Consider the following 27,430-nt stretch of genomic DNA (forward strand, 5'->3'; position numbering starts at 1 on the left):
ATCTTTGTGGGTCACTTTGTTTAGCTTCCGGTAGTCCATGCATATCCTCCATCCGGTGATATCCTAATGGGGATCAACTCATTTTGCTCATTTGTGACCACAATCATACCCCCCTTTTTGGCACATATTGTACTGGTGAAGTCCATGAACTATCCGAGATGGGCTACACAACCCCTGTATCTAGCCACTTGATAACTTCCTTCTTGATGACCTCTTGCATAGCCTAATTCAACCTCCTTTGATGTTCCACAGAGGGTTTGGCATCATCCTCAAGTATAATCTTGAGCATGCAAAAGGCGGGGCTTATCTCCCAAATATCAGCTAGAGTCTATCCAATTGCCCTCTTCCTTCTTTGAAGTACCTCAAGGGTGGCATCTACCTGTACGTTAGTAAGGCAAGAAGAAAGAATAATGGGTAAAGTTGAACAAGTGCCCAAGAATTCATACTTGAGGTGTGGAGGCAAAGGCTTCAACTCCAATACGGGAGGCTCCTCGATTGAAGGCTTTGTTGGTGGAGTCTTTCTATTCTCAAGATCCAAGGAAAGTTTACAGGGCTCATAAGAGTAAGAACCCATTCCTTGCTAGGCATTTACATACTCAACCAAGCCTTCATCCTCGGTCACATCATGGTTTAACAATACAGCTTCCAAAGGATTCCACATTCATCATGGCACTCGTGTCATCAACTATCACCTCCGTCACCATATTCACCAAAAAACAAACCTCAGTACTATTCAGCTGCCTCATTGATTTGCACACATGGAAGACACCATTTTCGTCACGCACCCGGAAGGTGAGCTCCCCTGCTTCCACATCAACCAATGCATTCCTCGTTTCTAGGAAAGGTCTTCCCAATATTAGCGACACCTCATAGTCGACTTCACAGTCGAGAATCACAAAATTAGCAGGCAAAATAAACTTGTCAATACGGACAAGAACATCATTAATAATACCAAACGGCCTCTTCATTTTTCTATCGGCCATTTGCAATGTTATTGAAGTAGCTCTCGGTTGACCAATACCCAAAGTTCTGAATACGAAGTAAGGCATCAGATTATTACTTGCTCCTAAATCACACAAGGCCTTTGCAAAATCCGCACTCCCAATGGTACATGGAATGGTAAATGCATCGGGATATTCAAGCTTTGGAGCCATCGAGTGCACAATAGCACTCACTTGACGAGTCATTTTAATGGTCTCACAATCGATAGATCTCTTTTTAGTTACCAAGTTTTTCATAAACTTGGCGTATCCCGGCATTTGCTCAAGAGCTTCCACCAAGGGCACATTGATCGACAAACTTTTCATCATCTCAATAAACTTCTTGAAATGATTTTCATTCTTCTGCTTTGCAAGTCTTTGAGGGTAAGGTGGAGGAGAACTAGGCAAGGTAGCCTTGTCTTTAGGCATTACCGTTTCCGACATGTCTATCATGTGTTCCCTAGACGGGTTCACATCATTTTGAGTCTCCTCCTCATTTTCATGAATATCAATTCTCACCTCACCATTCACATTCTCTTCACTCACTTGCTCCGCAACTATTGGATCATCTTCATTTTGCACTTCAACATTATCACTCACAACTTCTTTTTGCTTGGAGGTACTTGCTTCACCACCTCTACCACTTCTTGTGGTTACCACCATTGCATGGCCGGTATTGTTCCCACCCTTCGGGTTTACTACTGTGTCACTAGGTAGTGCCCCTTTAGGGCGAGTGTTTAAAGCTTGTGAAATCTGACCAAGTTGAACCTCTAGATTGCGGATAGAAGTATTATGAGAAGCCAATTGGGCATCATAGTCGGCGTTATTCTTCATCATTTGCTCAAACATTGACTCAATCCTCCCCATCTCATTGTTGGACAAGCTAGGACCTGTTTGGTTGTTGAAACATTGGAGGCCTTTGAAAACCTGGCCCCCAATTACCTTGATTGTCGTTATTCCAACCTCCTTAGTTGTTGTTGCCACCCTAAGTGTTGTTATTACCCCAATTCTAGTTGTTGTTCCCCCAATTGTTGGAGTTGTTGTTGTTATTGTTCCAATTTCCTTGGCCTTGGTTGCCCCAATTCTGATTATTCCCTTGCTATCTCTATTGTTGATTTGGAGCATTACCTCGTTGTCCTTGATAGTTGTTGGCATACAAAACCTCTTCACTTTTCTCACAATACCCATCATACTGGTTGTAACCACTACTTCCTTGCTCATATTAATATTGATTTCCTTGCATTTGTTTCCCATGCTGTCTCCTCTTGTTTACCAATAGATTAATGCCTTCCATTGCGTTCACTTGCTTTGGTCCCAGAATCTGCTGAAGTTGTGCTTTGCCTAACTGGTTCATGGTTGTTGTCAACTCAGCTATGGCTTGTCCATGATCTTGATGTTCCTTGTGAAGGTTTATGACATGAGTGTCCCCCTGAGAAACATTCGCCCAATGCTGCCAGGCTGAGGATGTGTCAGCCATCTCATCAAGAATCTCATAGGCCTCAGCATATGGCAGCTTCATAGAATTACCCCATGCTAGCTAGTTCACCACACATTGATTGGTTATGTTTATACCCCAATAAAATGTCCGTTGGATCATTTCTTCAGTCATGTCATTGTTGGGTCATTCCTTGACCATAGGTCTATATCTATCCCAGATCTCATGAAGGGGTTCATTTGGTTCCTGTTTAAACGCTAAGATCTCATCCCTTAATGCAGCCATATGTCTCGGTGAGAAAATATTGGCTATAAACTTGTCGGCCAACTCATCCCACGTAGTGATGGAATGGTTGGGGAGTCTTCGAGCCAGTCCAAAGCTTTCCCTCTAAGTGAAAAAGGGAACAATCTCCGTCTCAATGCATCCTCCAACACATTTGTTTGTTTGATATCCCAGCAGGTATCTACAAAGCCCTTTAGATGTTTATATGCATTTTGATGGGGAGCACCTGTGAGGTACCCTTTTTGCTCCAATAAGGTAAGCATGACATTTGTAATCTGTAAATTTCCCGCCCGGATCTGAGGTGGGACAATTGCACTTGCGTACCCTTCATTTGGAAGCACCCGAGGAGCTACTCTTGGAGGAGCTGGGGGAGGATCTAGAATATTTTCATTGGCATGGTGGCCTCTTCTTTGAGCTTGAGGTACTAAAAACACCTCATCTTCACTATTATCATCTACCTCCTCCCCCGAGATAATATTTCTAATAGGATCATTGTTTGCCATTTTGTACCTGAATCGATTAACTCACACAAGTTAGTAAAACAGATGGAAAGAAAAACAAAACACGCAACTAATCAGATAGATAGCCAAAACCATTTAACTCCCCGAAAACCATTTAACAATGCCAAAAAGTGATCGTCTCCAACCTTACACCACTATATAATGGTGAGGAGTGGTCGATGCAGCTTTTACCCGAAAGGTCGGGATCGATTTCCACAGGGAGTTAATATTGGTTGGGAATTGGGTTTCTATCTAATCTAGCTATGCGTGTTGCTTTTAATTGCACTTTTAATAATGTTTGGAGTTGTTACTATTCTACTTTTAATGCTATTAAATGCTGAAAATAAACTAAGAACAATGTTTTTGTAAGGTTTTCTCAAGTGATAAAAAGCACTAGGGAAGTGACTTACACCTAGGCGAGTATCTAATGGGATATAAAATTTAGGACAAGCTTGTTATAGTTGGGGTCATGACATAACCATTACACATAATTACTCACTTTATACCTCTCGGTAGTTTGAGTGACTTTGCCCTAATTGGCTTTCTCAAGCCCAATTGGGTGTTCAAACAATGCAAGTAAAATTGGCTCAAGTCAGGTATTACTATCTCTAGATTTAACCCTTTAATTAGGGCTATCAATCTCTTGAATGCACCCCAATTCCTTGTTAGCCTAATTTTCCTAGACTTAGTCCCTCTTTCTCAAGAAGAGTCTAAGTCATAAAGGCATAAACCACTGTTTGCATCCACTAATTCTACAATTAAAGCATGAATCAAGCTAAATATCACTAACTCATAAACAATTAAGTCCTAAAATAGAAGACCCATCAAATACCCACACTGCGGTTGGGTCACAACCCTGGATAATAGGTTTAGCTACTCATAATAAAGGTAGAAATCAAAGATAAAAATGAAATATAAGCCATAAAAGTTAATTACAAGAATAAAATCTAAGATTAATGGCTAAATCTACTCTAAAATTACTCAAAGTAGAAAAATACGGCTATTCACGAGCTCCTTATTATAAAATATGCCCTAGAAATCTAAAAAAGATCTATTTATACATAGCTAAAATTACTAGACAAAAGTACCCCTATGGAGGTTTCGCTGTCAGCGCAATACTGAGCGCCTCAACGCTTGAACTTTCGCGGCCGTGCAAAAGCAATCGTGGACCGCGTTTCTTCCTTTTTGGACTGGGGATGGGCTTGATTTCGCTGGGGGTGTAAAAGAGACTGCCTCAGCATTATCTTCAACCGCGGCCGTGTAAAATGTTCGTAGAACACACTTTTCATTTGAGCTTACTTTGCAAGGGCTTTGAACCTTGATTACCGCTCTCAGCGGAATTTGCACCACGACCGCGTAAATTATTCCAGTGACGTGCTATTTCACAGCTGTTAGCTGTGTATGTCTGCATCCAAAACACCTTCTCTGAACCTCAATTCTGCTGTCAGTGTAATTGTGGCCGCCTTAGCGGTGAACCTTCACGACCGCTCTTTCTTTTGCTGTCAGCGCTTTTGTCTCAGCTTTGAACTTGTGCAGGTTTAACTCCTTTATGAGTTGGTTATGACTTTCTTGCTTTATTTTGGCCAAAACCTGCGAACAAGCACAATAAGTTAGTTTTCAAGAATATTTTACACATTTTTATCCAAAACCTAAGCAAAAGAGAGCATAAGATAGGCTATAATCCGTAGTTATCAACTACCTAATAGGATTCTGTTCCCCCGGGCTTCGATAGCCTGAGTCATTTGAGTTTGACTTGGGTGGCAGTCCTCGAGTGGGGGTGATCTCTTGGATCCAGATAGAGGCGGCCCTTGGGCTCGATATCCTTAAGGAACAAAATGTAATAGTCTTAAGGGGCAAAATATGTATCTGGAAGGTAGAAACTTTCTTTCATTCTTGTGTGCAATATACAAGATCTCAAGTGTGTACAAGCTTCATGTTATGGCTTAGGTGGTCTATGCGGGCACGGTTCATTTGACCATTTGACCCTTACAATAAATCTTATCTACCGAGCCCAAACTGTTCAAGCACAAAGTTTCTTTCCTTGCTAAAATCATTACTCGAGGGTGATAGACCCAAGTATTCTAGGTCAATCGTCGAGAGGGCTCGGATACTGTTGACGTGCCCATTGATTCCGATTCATAACCGGTCTTCGATTCTAAGTTAGCATGACCCGTTGTTTCATCATTAAAAACCTACCCATTTTGAGACAAAACCGATTCAAGGGGAAAAGACAACACGTGCTTTCAAGCCTAATAGCTGCACCATTCTTTGGTCGTTGCCTGTAAGTGTTAATCCACTTCTCTATATATGTAAAGGAAAGAATGAATGGGGTCGTACCTTAGCAGTAGTATCATTTTAAGTGGTTTACGTTCCAGTTGTTTGGTAGTCGCTCACTGTTCCCTACTTTGAGTTTGTATGAACCTTTACCGATAATCTCGATAATTCGATATGGACCTTCCCAATTCGGTCCCAGCTTTCTTTCGTTTAGGTTCTGGGTGTCAGTGTCACCTTTATTAACACTAAGTACCCAATATTGAAGTGTCGGAGGTTGGCTCTCCTATTGTAATACCTTTCGATCCGTTGTTTTTTGGCGGCCAATTGGACGAGGGCGGGCTCGCGCCTCTCGTCAATAGTTCCAGGATCATGCGTATGGCCTCCTTGTTTGACTCTTCGATCGCATATCAGAACCTGAAACTCAGTTCTCCTACCTCGACCGATATAAGCGCTTCGGCAACATAGACCAACGAGAATGGGGTGGCCCCGGTATTGGATTTTGAGGTCGTACGATATGCTCACAAGACTTCGGGCAAAATTTCCTTCCATTTTCCTTTGGCACCGGTCAATCTCTTCTTAAGGTTTTAGAGTATGGTCTTGTTTGTAGACTCCCCCTTCCCATTCCCACAAAGGTGATAGGGTGTTAATATGACCCTTTTAATCTTATGGTCTTCGAAAAATTTCTTCACCTTACTGCCGATGAACTACTTCCCGTTGTCACACACGATCTCGGCCGACATTCTGAATCGACATATTATGTGGTCCCAAATAAAATCAATAGCTTCATTTTCCCTGACTTTCTAAAATGCCTGAGCTTCAATCATGGCCTCATACTCGGCCTCATTGTTATTCAATTTTATAGTTCTAATAGATTGTCTAACTACATTACCCGTCCGTGGCTTTAACACGATTCCAAGTCCGGACCTTTTTGCATTCAAAGCACTGTCTGTAAAGATTGTCCAAAGCCCCGAAGAAGTCCCTGAGTTTAAAAACAATTCCCTTTAGACTTTGCATATTAGGGTCGGAGTGAAATCGACCATGAAGTCCGCCAAAATTTGGGAATTGATGGCGGTTTGGGGTCAATATTTGATATCGTACCCACTGATTTCCACAGCCCATTTGGCCAATCATCCCGAGAGCTCGGGTTTATGCATTATGTTTCTCAATAGGTAAGTAGTTACAACACATATGGGATGACATTGAAAATACGGCTTTAACTTCTTAGAGGCGCTTAGGAAAGCGAGCACCAATTTTTCTAGGCGAGGATACCTAGTTTCGGCCTCACCTAGAGTCCTGCTAACATAATAGATAGGAAATTGTGTACCTTCCTCTTTCCCAACTAGGACTCTACTTACTGCTATCTCGGATGTACATGTACATCTGCTCATCTACCTTCGGAGTTTGAATCGAAGGCAGGCTTGAAATTACCGCTTGAGTTCTTCCAAGGCTTGTTGTCACTTGATAAGTAGGGTTTTTTGATCGATTATTTGCTCTCTTTTACTTGCGTTTTAGCTCAAAAATGCTTAAAAGTAGTCCCGAGAACTAATGAAATGTGCTTTCGTGCAGGAATATTGGGAAACGAGTCAAAGAAGTCAAAATTAACTCATAAAGGAGTCGAAATTGGACAAGGACCAAAAAAGGTCTACAGACCGCACAATATTGTGTCCGGCCGCAAACAATGAAAGAGCACTGTCTTATTGCTTTTAGAGTATGTACACCGCACAACTATTGTACGACCACAGAAGAGGAGACTGAGAGAGTTGGTTTTTGGGTAGGTTGAAGATATACTGACCGCACCATATATGTGCGGCCACAGGATGACAAGTGCGGCCGCACTCACAATTATGCGATCCGCAGAATAGAAGAATTAGAGAGCCATGTTCCAATCCAAGTTCAAGTGTGCGGCCACACCCAGAATTGTTCGGTCCATACAATCAAATGAAGTGCTACCGCATCCCACTTTTATGAGACTGCAAAAGGCCTAGTTGGCCAGTCAAGCTCAGAGTGCGGACCGCACACAGAATTGTGCGGCCGCACAACCTCCGCAGGGGCCTTTTTGTCAGATATTTTTAGCTTAGTATAAATAGAATGTTTTTTTCATTTTTAGGTTAAGTTTTGTTTTGGAAGAGCACCTGAGCCCTTTTTCTTTACTGTTTTGAGTAATATTGTACTAGATTAGCTTCTAAACATTAGATTTTCTATCCCTAATCAATTATTACGCACTCTATCTTAATTTCTTCTTTAATTTCTGCATTTTCCATAAGTAGCTAAATTTCTAGCTAGGGTTGTGGCCCAACCCTAGTGTGGGTACTTAATGGGTATTTGATTGAGGACTTGTTTGTGATTGGGTTAATGATATTTAGCCTAGTTCTTGCTTGAATTTGCAAATATTGATTCATGCCTATTTGACTTAGTCTCTACTTGAGAAAGAGAGACTAAGTCTAGAAAACTTAACTAACAAGAAATTGGAGTGAACTCAAGAAATTGATAGCCCCAATTAAAGGGTTGAATCTAGAGATAGTAAGACCCGACTTGAGCATTTATCACTTGTTTTGTGCAATACCCATTTGGACTTGAGAAATCCAAATTAGGCAAAATCTCTCTAACTACCGTGAGGTATTTAGTGGGTAATTGCGTGTGATTGCTATATTATAACCCCGACCAATCAAACTTGCCCTAGAGTTTACAACCCGTTAGGTAACCGCCTAGGTGGAAATCATGACCCTAGACCTTTTATAAACTTGAAAATCAACCAAAACCAAAAATATTGTCTCTTAGCTTTTCATTTGCAAACATTATCATAATCAATAGAAGTAGAAAAAACAACCAAATATGTGGAAGTGTATTTGAGGCACATCATACATTTACACTAGGTATATACCTATTCCCAATTCTAACTCCCTGTGGATTCGACCCCGACTTACGTTGGATTTTGTTATTGCTTCGACCGCCTTACAACCTATATTTGTGGTGTGATTTTGGGCGACATCAGCACTCCAGGGTCATGAGAAGTTATTCATCTTCTTCAATAACGAGAAGAACCGATGACGCTTATCGGATGATTTTGATATGAATCGGTCAAGGGCAGCTATGCGTTTGGTTAGCCTCTGAACGACCTTAATATTATCCACCACAGTGATATCTTCTATAGCTTTAATCTTGTCCGGGTTGATCTTGATCCCTCGATTGGACACCACGAACCCAAGGAACTTTCTTGTAATGACTCGGCCCATCGTTTGAGAGTTATAGCCCCGATCCCCTATTAACTGCTTCCCCCATATCTTTTTATGCTATTGTGACTTGGCGAGAGGTTTCATTTTTGTTTTTGGAGTATTTTGGGATACTTTGACCCTAAACGGAGGTTTAAGACTTAGGATTTGGACCATAGTCGGAATTGTGAGAAGACAACTCCGAAATAGAGTTTCATTGATTCCGGTAGCTCCGTTGGGTGATTCTGGGCTTAGGGCATGTCCGGATTGTATTTTGGAGGTATGTAGCTTATTTAGGCTTGAAATGGCAAAAGTCAAATTTTTGGGGATTTTGACTGGTAGTGGACTTTTTGATATTGGGTTCGGATTCTGATTCCAGAAGTTGGACTAGGTCTGTAAGGTTGAATATGACTTGTCTGAAAAATTTGAGTTCAATCGGACGTGGTTTGATAGGTTTCGGCATCGGTTGTAGAAATTTGAAAGTTTCAAGTTCTTTGAGTTTGGATTGGAGGGTGATTCATGTTTTTAGCGTTGTTTGTATGTGATTAGAGGGCTCGACTAAGTTCGTATGGTGTTTTAGTACTAGTTGGTATGTTAAGTAGATACCAAGGTCCTCGGGTGAATTTCGGATGGTTAACTGATCAAGTTGAGTTTTGGGAGAAATGGCTGAAATGTGATGCATCTGTTGTAATCGCATCTGCGCAAGATTGACTGTAGGTGCGAGCTCACAGAAGAGAGTGGGAAATTATAGATGCGAGGATGATGGGTTGGCCAATGGTTGTAGGTGCGACGTGTAAGCCGCAGAAGCGGAGCCGCATCTGCGGAAGTGCGATCGCAGAAGTGGAATAAGTGAGGAAGCTGAGGTGGCCAAGGTTCCGTAGAAGCGGACGATTGAGCACAAAAATACGTCCGCAGATGCGAATTGTGGTGCACAAGTGAGGTACCTAGGAGTTTAAGTGAACTCTGCAGGTGCAGAGTCTTCGCCGCAAAAGCGGCACCGCAAAAGCGGAATTTGGACTGCAGGTGCGGTTTGACTGGGCAAAAAAGGGCAAAGTGCGAGGGTTTGATTTCATTCTCCATTTTTGGACCTAGAAATCTCGGATTGAGGCGAAATTTCAAGGGATTTTCAGAGCAAACTTGTGGGTAACGACTCTTAACTCCTGTATGGTTATATCCCACTAATCTATGGTTAATTGCATCATTTAATTAGGATTTGAGTTGGAAATTTGGGGGAAAATGGTAGAAACTCCATAGAATAAATTTCGAGTTTTGGAAGGCGATTTGAGGTTGAATTCAAGTAATTCTTGAACGGTTAGACTCGTAAGTGAATGAGTGTTCGTATTTTGTGACTTTTACCCGATTCCGAGATGTGGGCCCAGGGAGGTGTTTTGGGCAATTTTTCTAATTTCTTGCTTTAGCTTTGATTTCATTGGCTAGATTAGTTCCTTGTAGTTATATTTATGTTATGTAATTGATTTTGGATAGATTTGGTCCATTTTGCGTACGTGAGGTGACGAGTATGTACACGGGCTAATTGTTGTAAAAACCCGATTTTCGCTAAGTAATAACTTGTTTTCCTTCTTATTTGAGTTATATCAGCATGTGCAGTATCCTGTTAGCTTAGAATAGCATGTCTACTTGCCTTAATTTTTTATCTGAACTCTGTGTAGCATGTTTAGTGAATTTGCTATTTTTTTTCCTGACTTGAACTTAGTCTAAACTGTAGGCTTTCTTGCTGTAATTGTTATTTCCGTTAGTTGAGCTATATATTGACTTTGGGACTTCGGAGCGGTATTTTGGGAGATCCCCCTGCACTGCATATTTATTGTGGGACTACGGAACGGTATACCGGGAGATCCCATGTTCTACATATTTACTTTGGGACTACGAAACGATATTCCGGGAGATTTCCTACATATTTACATTTGGGACTATGAGACGGTATCTCGGGAGATCCCCTATTGTTAGCTCTGTGTACTGAGCTGTTGTCTTCTATGATTTCATTCTTGTTAAATTTCAGTCTTTAATTTACTGCGGTATTTCATTCTATCTTGTTTTATTATATATATATAACACTAGGGTCCTGACCTGACCTCGTCACTACTCGACTAAGGTTAGGCTTGGCACTTACTGGGTACCGTTGTGATGTACTCATGCCCTTTCCTACATATGTTTTTCATGTGCAGATCCAGGTACCTTCTATCAGCCTCGTTCTTAGTGAGCCAGGACAACTTTGGAGACTTCAAGGTATATCTGTCACATCCACAGACCTCGGAGTCCCTTTCTATTCTTCCGTATGTCAAACATTTCCTGTATTTTTCTTTTGTTAGATTTTGGAGCATAGAGATACTATTTTTCTTTCTATAGTTTGTGACTCATGATATTTAGGGTTTTGGAAAAACGGTGTACGTCTAGTGTTGGTTATTGTACATGCCGAGCGGCATTATTATTGGTTATTCAGTATCTAATGCAGTTAGCAGTTTAGTTTGTTTCCAATGTTGATATTTTTCGCAATTTATTAGGCTTATCTAGTCGTAGAGACTAGGTGCCGTCACAACGTGTCTTGGAGGGATGTTTGGGTCGTGACATTTTCGGATCTTACCCCGAACACGCATTTCTCCGGGTTAAGCTTCATATTGTATTTCTTTAGTATATCGAAGGTTTCCTGCAAATGTTTCAAATAGTCCTCTGATCGCAGGTACTTAACCACCATGTCGTCAATGTAAACCTCCATTAATTTTCCTATTCGTTCTTTGAACATCCAATTTACTAAGCGTTGATAAGTGGCACCGGCATTTTTTAGTCCGAACGGTATTACATTATAACAGTAAGTATCGAACTTAGTGATGACGAAAGTTTTTCCTTGATCGTCCGGGTCCATCCAGATTTGGTTATACCCAGAATAGGCATCGAGAAAATTGGGTACCTCATGCCCGGCGATGCAACAATCATTCGATAGATGTTAGGAAAATGAAAAGAGTCATTGGGGCATGCCTTATTTAAGTCTTTGCAATCTACGCACATTCTTAACGTATTTCCATTTTTAGGTACTATTACTACATTAGTCAACCAATTCGGTTACTTAACTTCTCGGATGGAACCTATTTTAAGAAGTTTGGATACCTCGTCTTTGATAATTGCATGCTTGACTTCAGAATGAGGCCTCCTTTTCTGCTTAACCGGGTGGAACTTTAGGTCCAAGCTTAACTCATGAGCGTCACTTCTGATGGGATTCCTATAATATCTAAATAGAACCAAGCAAAACAATCAATGTTAGCTATAAGTATTTGAGTGAGTTTTTCCCTAAGCTCGGGGGTCAACTTCGTGCCCAGATATACCTTCCAATCGGGCAGGTGCTCGATCAATACGACTCGTTTTAGCTCCTCGACTGTCAACTTGGTAGCATCAGAATCATCAGGAACTATGAACAATCTAGGAACTCCGTAATCATCACCCCCGCCTGTCTATTCCTTCTCTGGTTTGGTCGGGGCCGGTATTGATGATTGCTAATTAGTTTCTAACTCCAAATTCTTCGATGTCGAGAGTGCGACACCGGGATCATCTCATCCACCGTAAACATTTCTCTTGCGGCCGACTACTCTCCGTAAACTGTCTTGATTCCTTTTGGTGTGGGGAATTTTAATGCATGGTGTAGTGGTGAGGGTATTGCCCTAATGTTATGAATCCACGACCTTCCGAATAGAGCGTTGTGTCTTATATATCCTTCAATCACAAAGAACTATGTTTCTTGGATGGTCCTATCGGTGTTTACTAGAGTGGTTATCTCCCCTTTAGTAGTTTCGCATGCCATGTTGAAACCTTTTGGAATTCGGACTGCAGGTACTATTTGGTCTTGTAGACCCAGTTGTTCCACGACCCTCGATCTGATGATATTGGCCGAGCTACCTAGATCAATTAACACACGCTTAACTTGAGATTTATTTATGAGTACAGATATTACCAGTGCATCATTATGTGGTTGTACGATGCCTTCAGCGTCCCTGTCATTGAAAGATATGGTTCCCTTCGATATGTAATCTCGAGTCCGTTTTTCCCTTGTAATGGACACCTTGGTACGTTTTGACATCGGTCGCTGAGGGATGTCAACTCCGCCCATGATCATGTTTTGACTTGCTGGGGTTCCTCTTGCTCGATCTGCTTGTTGGAGTCCATATTCCTGGAGTGATTTTTGGCTCGATCACTCAGAAATTTTTGGAGGTGTCCGTTATTGAATAACCAAGCTACTTCTTCCCTTAGTTGTCGGCAGTCCTCGATTCTATAGCCGTGAGTGCCATGATACTTGCACATTAGGTTCCGATCCCTTTGGGCAGGATCATACTGCAATGGACGAGTCCATTTGGTATCTTTGATGCATCCTATAGAGAATACAACACTTGCAGCATTGATACTGAAGTTATACTCCGATAATCTTGGTGCCTCCCGGGCCCCGAGTTACCTATCAAAACCGCTCTTGCTTATGATTCCTTGACTGTTCTAGCCTCAATCATTCCTTTTTTCATTCCTCGCAGATCTTGGTTCATGATCGATGGTTCTTTTGGCTCTGTTACTAGTTCTGATGGAATAAATAAACCCGGAAGGGGCCTTGAGCTAGTCGTCTTTGACTCTAATTTTTGAAACGTGCCTGTTATGGACGACGACCCAAGTTACCGTTGGGTATTCTACCAAATTTTGTTTCAACTGCTGCAAAACCAATGAGTTTTGGGGTTTGAGTCCTTGGGTGAATGCCTGATCGACCCAATCATCCGCGACCGTAGGCAATGTGTTCCATTTGAAACCTGGACACGAACTTCCTGAGCATCTCGTTATTTTTTTGCTTTACTTTGAAAAGGTTTGACTTCCTGATCTCGACCTTGATGGCCCCGACGTGTGCTTTTACAAAAGGCACCTGCAAGCATAGCAAACGAGTCAATAGAATTAGGGGGTAAGTTGTAATATCATATCATAGCTCTTTTTAACAAGGTCTCTCCGAACATTTTCAGCAGGTCGGATTCTATTTCATCATCTTCTAAGTTGTTCAACTTGATGGCGTACGTGTAGGAGGTCACATATTCATTTGAATCAGTTGTTCCATTTGTACTTCGGAATTTCGGGCATTCGAAACTTCTTTGGGATCGTCTTTGGAGCTGAGCTTGGAGGGAAAGGTTTTTGGACAAATTTTTTGGAATCCAGGCCTTTTAGTATCAGGGGTGCTCCCGGGATTTGATCAACCCTGAGTTACAGGTCTCAAATTTTTTGTTGTTGGCTTCGATTTATTTTCTCCCGATTTTACCCATTTTGTCAGCTCCTTAAGCATCTTTATTATCTCGGGGCTGATCCTGGATTCTTCTTCACTATGCCTTTCTGTTGCCGGTTCGTTTCTGCGAGTGTTTTCCCGGGATGGTTCGGGCTCAACTTTGCTGGGGGCGGGGCTTTGGTTCTGCAACCGGGATATTGCTGCTTGTTGAGCCTTAAACATTTTGAAGATCACGCGCAAGTTGATCCCATCATCTTCGCCATCGTGCGCACTCCGGGCAATCAATCGGGCTCCTACGCGAATGTTGTTTTCGAGATCAGTAGACAGATTTGCTTTGATAGCCACATGTGATTTAACATCGATCTGATCTTTAACTAGGACTCCATTGGGACCAACAGGGGGCACCTCATTGTTGTTCTCTCCATGGTGGCCGGATTCAGCGTCAACATTCAAATGGATAGACTGGAGTTCGACATTTCTATCTCGACTTGAAATTAAAAGCTCAAAAAATAAGTGTAAAATAGAGTGTGTTATAAAAAATTTTATCAACCCGCCGCTATTATCCTTAACCCCACGGTGAGTTCCAAACTATTTATCCGAAAAATGGATAACAATTAAATTTAAATATGGTTTTAAGGATATGCGGATTAATTCAATACAAATAATAAATTGCGATAGATCAGATGGATAAAGAATGTAATAAATCATTAAACCAATTGGGGGAGTGAATCCGGACTCAGTAACAGCTTTAGTGAAATGCATGCCTTCGATCTCGAGCTCACTATAATGAAGAATTGATGAATTCAGGTAAGAACTTGGAATAGCAAAGAAACTAAGGGTATATTGCCTTGATTAGTGTACCATAATGCGCTTAATGAATAACCAGACCCCTTTATATAGTAGGAGAGTTCTACTCTAAGTACAATTCCATAAAAGGTAAAAATCTTCCGTTTAACTAATCACAGAATTCCTGCCGATACGTGTCGAGATCCACGTTGTGATATCTGATTGATCACGGATGTCACGGCCTTCTTTTGGTCATGTCCGATTGCCTGATTATGCTCTTCGAGGCCTTTAGGATTTGAAACGGTCCCGCGGTCACGGCCCCGATATTCTCGGGGGTGTGCATTTTGCCCCGGACCCTGGCTCGAGGGGCTCCTCGCCTCGATTTTGGTTCCTTGCCGTCACGTTTCTTGGTCCGCTTATTTCATAAAAAATTGAGGCATCTCAAGGGTTCTGTTTTACCCATATACACACTCATTGATGAATACTAACTGAAAGCGGTAAGAAAAAAATTAAATTAAATTTTGGGTAAGGAATAACATGATACGCTCACTTTGGTATGATTATTTCTATTGATAATATGGAGTAGAATTTATGAAGTCAGCTCGAGGAAATTAAAGAAACCGGCCTAACATTTTCCATCAACCTCCCCCCCAACCCACCCACACAGGGAAAGGACTAAGACCCCATTTGGATTAGTTGTTCGTAAATAACTGATAATCTTGAAGTGCTGAAAAGTATTTTTAAGTGTTGTAATTAATTTTTTAAATAAACATTTACATGTTTAGATAGACGTGTTAAACTGATAATAAGCCGTTCATGTGTTTGGTATAAAAGTATTGATAAGTTACTCTTTTTTTAGTTAAAAAGACTAAAATATCCTTTTAAACCTTACAAAATTATAAATTAAAAAAATTATAAAGAAAAGGATGAACAACGAATATGGAATGAAAAGAAAGTTAGAAAATTTATTTTAGGAAAAATATTTTTTGAATTAAAAAATATTATTAAGGATAAACTAGTAAAAGCCTTAGTCAAACTAAAAGTGTTTATAAGCTGAAAAGCCATAAGTTGGGAGGTGACCAACTTATGACTGATTTTAGCTTATAAGTACTTGATATTTTTTTCATACTTGTTGTTTATAGTATATATTCTTAAATGATATAAAGTCTTTAACTTAACGTAGTAATATTATTATTATTCATATTAAAAAAAGGTAATTTAAATAAATGAGATATTAAACATGTATTTGCAATGTGGTACCTTTAATATTATTGTAAAAAATGTATTTACTAATATGAAGATTTAAGTTGTTTAATTCAAAGTTTTAAAAATATTTTCACTGTTAAAAGTAAACATCTTCTTTTTTTTTTATACATTTTTTGTACTTATTTTTTCTACAAACATTAATATTGTCTAGTTTGAAATAAAATTATATAATCCATTAAAATTTTGGGGATCTAAATCAAGGCTTTACTAGTCTCCTACTACAGCTACTTGCCCACCCCTGATATTCTCAGTCAAGTTTGTAGAGTCTCAATTAAGATAAGACAACAATGGCAAGCACATTAAAGGCGGTGAGTGTGTCATTCAGTTACCAAATGTGAATGAAGTTGATTGAACATTACGTTCATGGTGGCGCAGTAGACTGTAAGTAATTGTTGATCTTCAGTGAGGGGCGACTCAACAAAACTGGTGGCCTAAAATCAAAATATATTAAAAAGATACTAAAATTTATTTTATAAAATCCATATATATAATATTGAGACACAAAAAAACCTACATGATTTTGATCTAGTGGTGAGAGCGCAACTCATGATGTATGGGTTAGGCACATGTCATATGATATTGAATTCTTCCTTTAAGTGAAAATAGTAAAGGGGTGAGTCTATTATCCATCGTGTTTTGAACCTTGCGAAAAGAGGAAAATGCGAAAATTTACCGACCAAATCAATCTCAAATCTCTTATATTCAAGTGCGTCCTTATTTTTCAATTTGCGACCAAATCCGTCGAAAATTTCCGACCGGTCGGTCGCAAATTATTTGACCATATATTTTCCGACTGACCTTTTTGGTCGGTAATTCATCGGAAAAGCTCGATTTCCGACCGATTTGACGGTCGAAAATTTGTAATTTTCTAGTTGTGTTTCAGTGAAAATGGTAAAGGGGTAAGCCTATTATCCATCGTGTATTGAACCTTGCGACATTTGTCTCGTGAATTTCTTAGTTAAAAAAGATGAGACAAAAAAGAATTTGCTTTCTAATGTGTAGATCAATCACATGTGACAAAAATGAATAATTAATCTAGAGAATTTGAGTTAAAATTAAAAAGTAAAATCGTTAGAAACATGAAAAAAGATTATATATAGAGGAAGAAAAATATAATTGATGAGCAGGTAAATATATTATATAATTTAGTGAGAGAAAAAAATTATCTTATTAACTCACTCAATCCTACCTCTATCAAATTTAAAAATTGTTAAAATTTTAAATCTTTTATTATATATATATATACATAAGGCAAGGGCTTCACAGCCTTACCCTAGAGCCGCCCTTACTGATGCCAACATGCGCTCCACGATTCTCCATTTTTCTCTGCTGATATGATGGCACACTCCACCACGAAATTGCACCCCATAACCAACTTCAGAAAAAACTCCTCCTTTTTAAGTAATCAAACTACTCAGATTCTTATCTCCATTATATTATTCCATTATTATAACATAAGAAAAAGAGCTCCCTTCTTTCAAATCCAAAAATTCCTTCTCTTTTCATGGATTCCTCTAAAGCTTTTCTGTACTTAGTCTTCTTACTCTTTTCACTTCATTTCTTTATGGCTCTTGCCACTGAATTTGCTGTTGGTGGTGACAAAGGATGGGCTGTTCCTAAAGTAAAAGATGATCAAGTGTATGACCAGTGGGCTGGAAAAAATAGGTTTAAGATTGGCGACACCTTGAGTAAGTACTCTTCTTTACCTTAAGCATTATCGATTATACTTTATACATATCGATCTCTTCACGTTCAAAGGCATCCAAAATATAATTTTGCTATCATAATTAACATATTATAAACTTATGCTTCTTCTAAACATTGTTCAACTATATGTATCAAAAGCATACTCAAGTTATAAACATGACAGTGTAAATAAGTTAGTAATACTTTATCGATGCAGTATAACCGATTATAGCATGTAGTCACTAATAACATAGTATATGAGTTTTTATATGAAAAGTTACATGTTGTTTGATATCCGTTACAAATCTCATATACAGTCAAACATCTCAATAACAGACTTATTTGTTTCGATATTTTTTGGCTGCTATAGTGAAGTGTTGTTATAGAGAACAATATATTATAACATAACATGAAAAATCGTTCCAAAGAAAACTTGGCCGTTATAAGGAAGTGTTGTTATAAAGTAGGACTATTATAGAGAGGTCTCACTATAGTAGTATATATAAAAATTCTTTATACTATAACAACACTTTATTATAACAGCCAAAAAAATTAACGAGAATGTTATATAGAGGTATGACCGTAACATAATTTCATCTACTATTACTACTCCGTTCAATTTGCATGATCTTTACAGTTATTTGACTCCATAATGTCTGTGTGGTGTACGTAGGTTTTGAGTATAAGAAAGATTCAGTTCTGGTGGTGACTAAAGAAGAGTACGAGAAATGCAAGTCGAGTCATCCAATTTTCTTCTCTAACAATGGAAAAACCATTTATAAATTGGAGCAATCTGGGTTATACTACTTCATTAGTGGAGTATCAGGACATTGCGAGAGGGGTTTGAAAATGATAATCAAAGTTTTAGAACCAGAATCTCCTCCTCAATCTGCTAACCAGACTTCCTCAACTAGTAATGGTGCTACTGCTGCTGCTCCAACTGCAATGACGTTTATGGTGTTATTCTTTGGAGCTTTTCTTTATTAGTTTATGAATCTTGAATATTCTATGTTTTTTAAGTTAGTTATTTTCTACTAGTGGATTATGAACTCATGGAATTTGTTTTTTAGGCTTCAATATTGAAATTATTCATTTTACCAGATTGGAAATCACGGTTTTGTTGGTCACGTATTGCTCCTGTAGTTTACGTGATATGTGTTTTTATATTTTAAGCTTTATTGACGCTAGCATGGGCGGAGCTAGTGTGTTCAGAGCGAATTCAGTCGAACTTAATAGTTTTGATTCGAACTTTGTATTTGTCTTAAAATTTTCATTTATGTATAAATAATTAATCTTGAACCCACTAAATTCAAATATTAGAATCTCGAACCCATAAACTTAAAATCCTGAAAAATAAATTGATTAACCTGAAAAATAAACTTGAAACCCATAAACTTCAATCGATTATACTCCCCACACGTCAGTGGAATTGATTAACCTGAAAAATAAGATGGCAGGTTAAATTTCACTCATTTTGCAAATATTCATTTGCAATGTCGTGTAATCAAACCTGAAATTTCATTAGAAGAACAAAAAACAAGCCTATAAAAAAGCATTTCTGATGTATCTCATGTTATAAATACTTACTCTAGGAGGCAAAAGTCTCTGGTTCAATTACTATACACTTCATATAACTACACTCAAACCAAAACCTTTGAAATCTAGACTTGTTGTATGACCTAAGTGTTCGAGAACTATTGATGTCTAGATATATCATGATTCATGAGCAATTATACGATCTTTTATACAATTCCAATGGAAAAAATAAATAAACTTTGTTGTTGGGCAAAATTGATCCAACAAGGAGCTAAACCTATATTTGACTTTCTGTATAGAACCAATTAACTGGATTAGCAGCCCATTTTACTTATAAACTTTAAATAAACCTATTTTCTTTTTATAACCCATTTTAAACAATTTTCACACATTTTTTTTTATCGTTTGTAGCCGATTAAGCCAGCTAACAAATTAGGAGTAATTGTAGGGATTTCAGATACCCAAATTAAAAAGATCTCTTTTCATTCTTTTTCTTCTGTTTTTCCGTTACCCAAATTTTTTTTTAAAAAAATCTTTCATTCTCTCTCTTCTTTAACATCCTAATAGGAAATACCCCAACATGACTAGGGGTATCAATGGTTTGGTTAGGTTGATTATTTTATAAAATTTATACCATACTAATTTTTCGATTATTCTATTACGTACATTACCAAAATGAGACTTTGCGAAATATCCCAATCATATCGGTTTCTCTTCGATATTGGTACGGTTCGGATAATTTTCGGTATTTTTTAAAATGTCATGTAAAAGTCACTAGTAGAAGTAGAATGCAATAACATATGTACTTTTATATGACTTAACAAAACTCTTTAGACATTTTTACTGTTTAAGGGGTGATGAATTAAGAAAAAATAAAAAATGGCCAGAGTATAGATCCATCAACTATTTTACAGCTGCATAAAAAATGTAAGCAAAAAACAAATATATATATATATATATATATATATATATATATATATATATATATATATATATATATATATATATATATATATATATATCACAAAAAGATATTAACCAAACTTGGACTCAAGAATAAAGTCTATAGAAAATTAAATACTAAAAACGATAAATCCAAATCATACGAAAGGAAACACATATTCAATCCATTATAGTTTGCTGCTCATAATCGCTAGAATCCTTATGTCTTGCTAGTGAATATGCTGGAAATAATTTAGTTTCAATAAGAGTAGCACAGGTTTGGAATTAGGATTTTGAGTTTTAAATACTTGTTGGCTTGTAACGTTTTCATAATTCCAAGGCCCGCGAAAAAAATTAATGCTTTATTATTTTTAAACCTAATATATAAATATATTTTTTCACATGTGAATTTATTCAGTACGGTTCGATATATTTTGGTTTATTTTCATAAAATTAAAAACTTACCCTAATTATCGGTACAATTATAGATTTATATAAAAACCTATGATTGTATTAAAAGAAACTTAAAAATCAGTTTGATACGGAATAGTTCGATCGATTAACCGCTTTTAAAATAATCGTTGACACCTCTACCCAACACCACCACGTTTTGAAGAGCTTTGCAATGCCATATCTACGACGGTTATTTTTGTTTGAGATCCTCGTTAATTTCAACTTATCCTTTTAGTTTCTCATATTTTTCTATCAAAATTAAAATTATGGTCAAAATTTTCATCCCAAATACCGTAAAATCCAAGTGGAAATTAAGGATTTATTGGTTTTTGGGGTCTTCCTTGACTGCCATTTAATATATATATATATATATATATATATATATATATATATATATATATATATATATATATATATATATATATAAGAGCAATAAAAAAGTGAGGTGACACATCTCTTTGGCCCAAGAATCCTATTTATCTTTTTTCTCCTTTTTTGACTTTTTTCCTTAATTTTTATTTATAAATGTCTCAATTATTACTACTCCCCTCTCTTTCCTATTCCCTATTGTAAGAAACGGCTCATCTTTCCTATTCCTAATTGTAAAAAACGTCTCAATAATTATTATTCCTAACTCTTCATGTTCCCTCCCAGAAAAATCAGAATGTATTAAAATAAAACCCATACAGTTCATAATCCTCACTGCCCGATGGTTACCATCAGAATGTGATGCAAAATATATGCAGAAGAATACCTTTCTGGTATTCCAACACATACTACGTACTAAGGTGCTTGAACTAAAAATAATTGTGAGTATACGTATTCAGTAGTTCAATGTAGATGAATGAATCTAACTTGATTATATTACTTTTTTTCTTTTCTTTTTGTTTGTAATTTTTGTTAACTGAAGCTGTCATACTATACAAGGTATTTTTCATGTCTAATGGAGTATATGCAGATAAAATGGGATTGAGAAAAGGATACAGGATTGAGATGATAGTTTTCTGAATTGAAGCTTAGTATGGAAGTAACTCCTTACCCTATAGACAGAGATCTGTAAGCAGGATTTAAGGTCAATCGCACGTGAGTATTTAAAATATACATCCTATTTTTCATGAAATATTAGAATTCAAAATATGTCATGATATTGCTTTCACCATTATATTACAGTACGTAACATGTACTAATATATAGTGTACTTCCTACGTTACAATTTGTTTAGTAGTTGCGTTTGTTGTAGAGAGAATATGGAATAATTATGTTTTTCTTTCTCCAACTTCCTCAAAATGTTCTCTTAATTTGTTTGTATTTGTAACTGACAAGTTTTTAAGAATTTGACAGAATGAAGCACAAAGTAAATGATAATCTGTTAGCTTATTACACTAAGTTTAGAACGAAAAAGTAGCAAAACTTGCTCCGCTATAAGTAGCAGTTGTTAACTTTTCTCATTGACCTAATCTTGTAATTTTTAGAATGACGTAACATTCAGGATGCAAATCTATCATGTTGTGATACGACGAGTGACATTATTTGAAGGGTATAATCGTCCCCAAGTATATGATGACAGATGTCACAATATTTGCCTAAATAACTCGAGTATAAGAATTTGTACGATATATCCATCAGACACATCTTACATATTCGCAGTGCTAGAGAGGATTATATTATGCCTGACTTACCGCACTTCTTTCTTCAATTCATTTTAGAAGGTCTTTCATGTAATAAGGTGTTCTAAACATTACAAGAACTTTCTTGATGTGGCTCATCAAATAATAGTCTAATTTGTATTGCTAATTTCTTTTTTTTTTTAAAGGATATAATATTTATCTTACCCTTAAACTCCCTTTGTTTCCATATTCCATCTTATTTACTGAATTTTATTACACATTCATTCATGACTTATTGTTTAGTTTCATCCGTTACAAAATGTCCTCTCTATTTATTTGAGTACTCTTCATAAATCTTATAGCCATTCCCCCCTATCACCCCAAGTTTGCATTGGCTGAGAAAGAAAAATATATGTCATGTGAAATGTGTAGTTCATTTATAATTTAGGAGTAGAGCTAGAGATTTTTTGGTTGTCGGATCGGAATATGAAAAACAATGTAGGTTTAAGGTATACAAAGAAAAAGAAGAACAGAAAGTGGTCCAATTAATATCAATGACAGGTTACATTTAATTATTTTTATTTTTTCCATTTCTTTTCTTTTTCTATTTTTTTGTCTCCTCCCCTTTTTAGTTTTTTTTTTTTACATCTCGAGAAGCGGAAAAAATTGTGAATCATGTGAAGCGGAAGTGTCAACAAGTCATACTAAGAAATAATCATGGATTTTGTTTTATAAAAAATTTAAAATATGTTTAATTAGTAAAGATTAATTTTCCTTACAAAATAATGACATTAATATTTAACTTTATTTTAATTCTTTTAACGACCGCGCGAAGTGCGGGTAAGTACACTAGTTAATGTATACTCACTGTATAATATGTATGTTTAGAAAAAGAGTAAATACAAAGAAACGAACTTATTTATACACCTTGTTATAATGTGTAATCAGTGTATAATCACTATATAATATGTATATAAACCAGTGCTTATACATTACATACTGGTTTATAGATTTATTATATTGGTGTTATGCATTGTGTTCAAATGGGGAAATTTTTGTTGTTGATTCGTCATAGATAACGCATAAGAAACGTCTGTATATCCGTGAGGAAATCCTATAGACCTTGATTATCGCAACAACCTGTTGAGAGATTCTTTCTCTTTCAGTTTTTGTACATTTATGGCTAAATTTTGTTAGAGCTAACTATGTCATATTTTTCTTATCATATGTATTTCATATGATTCCCAACCAGCTGCTAGGACCTTGTCACACCCCGAACTTGGGCCTGGACGTAACACGACACTCGGTGCCTGACTACATGTGACCGAGCGGACCAACTAGCTGAATCAACATGTGGTATCGTAACATAATGAGCGTGGAAGATAAACTAACATATGCTTATATACTAAAAGTCTGGATGATATACATCAAAGTGCGAAAATACTAATACAATTATGAAACATATTTGCAGCCAACATAGCTTAACATGAAAAGCCTAAGACTCTGTCTAACTTCTACTCTAGTCTATGAAGCCTCTAAAGAAGTACTGAAAACACTGATTGTCTGTAAATACTGAAAGACTGTAAAGTAATGATAATGCCCCGAAAGAACTAGGGATCACTAAATAGCTGGTACGAGAATCCTAGCGCTCTGAATCATCAACCTGTAAATCATTACCTGCATCGTGAAATGCAAGCACGGGGCAAAAGGGATGTCAGTACATTTGAATTGCACTGGTATGTAAAGCAACTGAAATAAAGAATTATAAATGCTGAAACTGAAACTAAGCTGGTAACTGAGAATTAATAATTGATAACTGAAATGATAACTATTGAAACTGAAACTGAAAGTGAAATGATAACTGATAACTTAACTGATAACTAATGATTGAACTGAACAAAGGAAGTAAGGATATGAATACTCCCTCTTCTGAATGATGAACAACTTGTTTATCTGAATAAACTACGGCCTCAGGCCCAATATATATGTGCACAAGCTACGACCTCAGGCCTAAGTATACGTATACATAACTACGACCTCAGGCCCAAAAATGCAGAAAACATAAATTACGGCCTCAGGCCCAAACATGCATAAAGCATAAACTACGGCCTCAGGCCCAAGTATGTATAAAGCATATAAACTACAGCCTCAGGCTCAAATACAGGTGTTCAACATTTAGGAATTTAAAATTAGGAACTCAGAATCGTACTGCAATGCATGATAGTGAAATACTGAATCACACCGAGTTACATGATACTGGAATACTGGATTACACTGAGTTAAATAATACTGGAATACTAAATAGGACTAGACGGAGACATATATTCTTGAACTGATTATGAACACTGAAATTTCAACTGTTTATGGTATACTGAGTAATCTATACTAAGACTCGGGGGCATTAAACCCAAGTCTATATTGAATACGCACTGAGCTCACAACATTCAAAATGAAAGTCATGAACGAGTTATGGAGCTAAAGAATAGCTACAACTATTCAAGGAACTAGGTTAAACTATACTTCTGAGGCAATTAGTAGCATTGTAAAAGAAACGTAGTGTAGGGAGAATCATTAAAGTTCCCAAACATAGAGAGTAAACTCACATACCTTAACTTCCTGCTCTTGAGCATAATACAACATTGGCCAATCCTTTCAGCTTCAATCTATATTACTGCAAGTCAAAGGGATTCCATATTAGCAATAATACTCATGTTTTGGTTACTTAGGCATTTTCTCAAACACTTGGTGGCATAAAGCTTCATGGTCCTTATTAATAGTGTCTCTACACCCAATAGCCCATTCTTTTTCTCCTAGATAAATTCTAAAGTCTCAAATGGTTATAATCAACATTATTCTTTATCACCCATAAGGTAAACAACACCCTTAGCCAATAATCAACAATCAACAACCCAAACCTATAACTGTTCATAATTTTCTATCAAACCCATCAACTCATGTCTCATGAACTAGAGTCTATAATTATTAATTTAATGATAGAATCAATTAGAGGGTGAAGATATTACCTTTATGACGTTCAATCTTCTTGAATTCGAGTTCTAGGATTTCTTCTCTCAACAATGATGTCTCAATCGAATATCTAATAATATGGAGGGTTTACCCATGTTAATAAGATGTTGGTAAATTAAAATTAACTTAGAATCATCACTATAACTTACCTTGAATGGTGGAGGGACCTTTAAGGAGTTAGGTTTTTAAGAGTTCCCCTTTCTAGAGCAAGTTTTTATATTTTGGGGTTGTGGGGGGACAAAGTAGGAATTTAAAATGACCCCCCATGTGTGTCCTAGTGCACCTGTAGGTCTGACCGCTCACCCGATTGCGCAAAATGGCAGTAACACTACCACAGGTGCGCGGCCGCGCTCGGGGCACGCATATTGCACATGGTTCTGTAAAATGCATATAACATTTTTCACAAAGATCCGTTCAGGCTCCAAAATACATCATTGGAAAGCTATTTCAAAGGCCTACAACTTTCGTGTTTTATGTTTTCCCAAATACCTTACACATTTTTCACTAAACCTTGTGCAAAACTGATTTTCTGTAAACTTCGAAGATTTTATCGAATCTTATGCACCTCATTCTCCATCTTGATTCCGAAACAACTATTTTCACCAATAATCATCACTATAGGACTTTATATGTCTAAAATATCAAATTAATACTCATTTAACATATCCACACTTAGTCTGAATGTAAGGAGTGTTACATTATCTCCCCCTTGGGATCATTCATCCTCGAATGATTGTAACTTCTGCTAACTCCCGACCTTAAATGGGTTGGGTGGAAACATGAACTTTAATTAACACTTGCATACTAAACTGAATGAATACATGATTACTGAATTTTTGAGATACCGAACTGAATGACTACTGCATTGACTGAATATTAGTCCGTCATGGATGCGTAAATACTGAACTAACATGGATATATGAATATTGAACTGGCACGAATAATTGAGTATTGAACTAACATCAATATCTGAGTACTAAACTGGCATGAATATCTAAGTAATGTGCTGACATGAGTAGTTGAGTATTGAACTGACATGAGTATCGAACTGACATGAGTATCTGAGTACTGGAAACATGAATGTTATAACATGACAAGTGAAATACTGGTTGTACCACCGCTAATTCTGGTGGCAACTCCAACTCATAAGCTAATTGACCGATCCTTCACAAGATTCTATATGGCCCAATATAGCAGGGACTATGCTTCCCCTTCTTTCCAAATCTTATAACGCCTTTCATAGGCGAAAATTTCAGAAACACCCAATCATCAACTTGAAACTCTAGGTCTATATGTCACACGCTCGAATAGGACTTTTGACGGCTTTGAGTCGTCTTCAAACCCTCTTGAATCATCTCAATTTTATCTATAGTCTGATAGACCAAATTTTGTCCCAACAACTCCTCTTCACCAACTTTGGACCAACCAATTGGCGATCTACACCTTCGCCCATACAGAGTCTCACACGTGCTATCTTGATACTAGAATGGTAGGTGTTATTAATAGCAAGGTCAATGAGAAGTATAAGATCATCCCAATTACTTTTAACATCAAGGACATATCCTCAATTGTTTGAATAATGCGCTCTGCTTGGCCATCTTCCTGAGGATGAAAAACTTGTTCCTAATCCTTCCTGAAAGAACTTCTAAACGTTCATTTTAAATTGAGCACCACAGTCCGAAATGACGGACAACGGAGTCCCATGCAATCAGATGATTTTTTTGAATGTACAACTTGGTATAATCTCCTATTGAAGCTGTAGTCTTTACTGGCAAGAAGTGTGCTAACTAGGTAAGTCGATTTACAATCATCCAATCAAATCATGCTTTTAAAATGAGCAAGATAATCCTGTTATAATTCTATATTTACCATCTCCACTCAAAATATGTGTATTATGTGATAAAACATTGGGCTTTCTGCTGCTCGACTTTCACTTGCTGACAATTCATATACTTTGCCACAATTTTTGCGACGTTCTTTTTTCATGTCGTTCAACCAATAAATCCCCTTGGTCATGATGCATATTTGGGGAACCTGGATGGAAAGAATACCTGGAATTATGGGCTTCTAACATGATCTTCCCTCTTTAAGTCCATCTATGTCTGGAACACACAGTATGTCTTGGTACCTCAAAGTACCATCATCTCCCCCTTATTCAAAAGCCATCATCTTATACTTGTGAATCTCCTCTTT

The 27,430-nt window shown here is 37.4% G+C and overlaps 2 protein-coding genes across 2 annotated transcripts; one reads left to right on the forward strand and one right to left on the reverse strand.

Annotated features, from left to right (window-relative positions):
- Window positions 1-623: 623 nt before the first annotated feature.
- LOC107809375 (uncharacterized) lies at window positions 624-1,643 on the reverse strand. Its single transcript, XM_075220208.1, has 2 exons — window positions 1,505-1,643; window positions 624-1,270 (listed from the first exon to the last, which is right to left on the reverse strand). The coding sequence occupies exons 1-2, from the start codon at window positions 1,641-1,643 to the stop codon at window positions 624-626; spliced, it is 786 nt and encodes a 261-aa protein (XP_075076309.1).
- Window positions 1,644-17,385: 15,742 nt separating this feature from the next.
- LOC107809377 (early nodulin-like protein 5) lies at window positions 17,386-18,772 on the forward strand. The gene is made up of 2 exons (XM_016633988.2): window positions 17,386-17,674; window positions 18,346-18,772. The coding sequence occupies exons 1-2, from the start codon at window positions 17,491-17,493 to the stop codon at window positions 18,657-18,659; spliced, it is 498 nt and encodes a 165-aa protein (XP_016489474.1). The 5' UTR covers window positions 17,386-17,490; the 3' UTR covers window positions 18,660-18,772.
- The last annotated feature ends 8,658 nt before the right edge of the window (window positions 18,773-27,430 follow it).

Source organism: Nicotiana tabacum, chromosome 8 (assembly GCF_000715075.1).
Source record: "Nicotiana tabacum cultivar K326 chromosome 8, ASM71507v2, whole genome shotgun sequence".
In the NCBI taxonomy this organism is placed as follows: domain Eukaryota; kingdom Viridiplantae; phylum Streptophyta; class Magnoliopsida; order Solanales; family Solanaceae; genus Nicotiana; species Nicotiana tabacum.

Excerpts from the sequence above, each read along its gene's own strand:
- LOC107809375 (XM_075220208.1), bottom strand. The coding sequence starts at position 1,643 with ATGGTGGTAACCACAAGAAGTGGTAGAGGTGGTGAAGCAAGTACCTCC. Across the intron at positions 1,271-1,504 it reads GAGTGAAGAGAATGTGAATG|CTCTTGAGCAAATGCCGGGA; the intron begins GTGAGGTGAGAA and ends CCTTGGTGGAAG.
- LOC107809377 (XM_016633988.2), top strand. The coding sequence starts at position 17,491 with ATGGATTCCTCTAAAGCTTTTCTGTACTTAGTCTTCTTACTCTTTTCA. Across the intron at positions 17,675-18,345 it reads TAAGATTGGCGACACCTTGA|GTTTTGAGTATAAGAAAGAT; the intron begins GTAAGTACTCTT and ends TGGTGTACGTAG.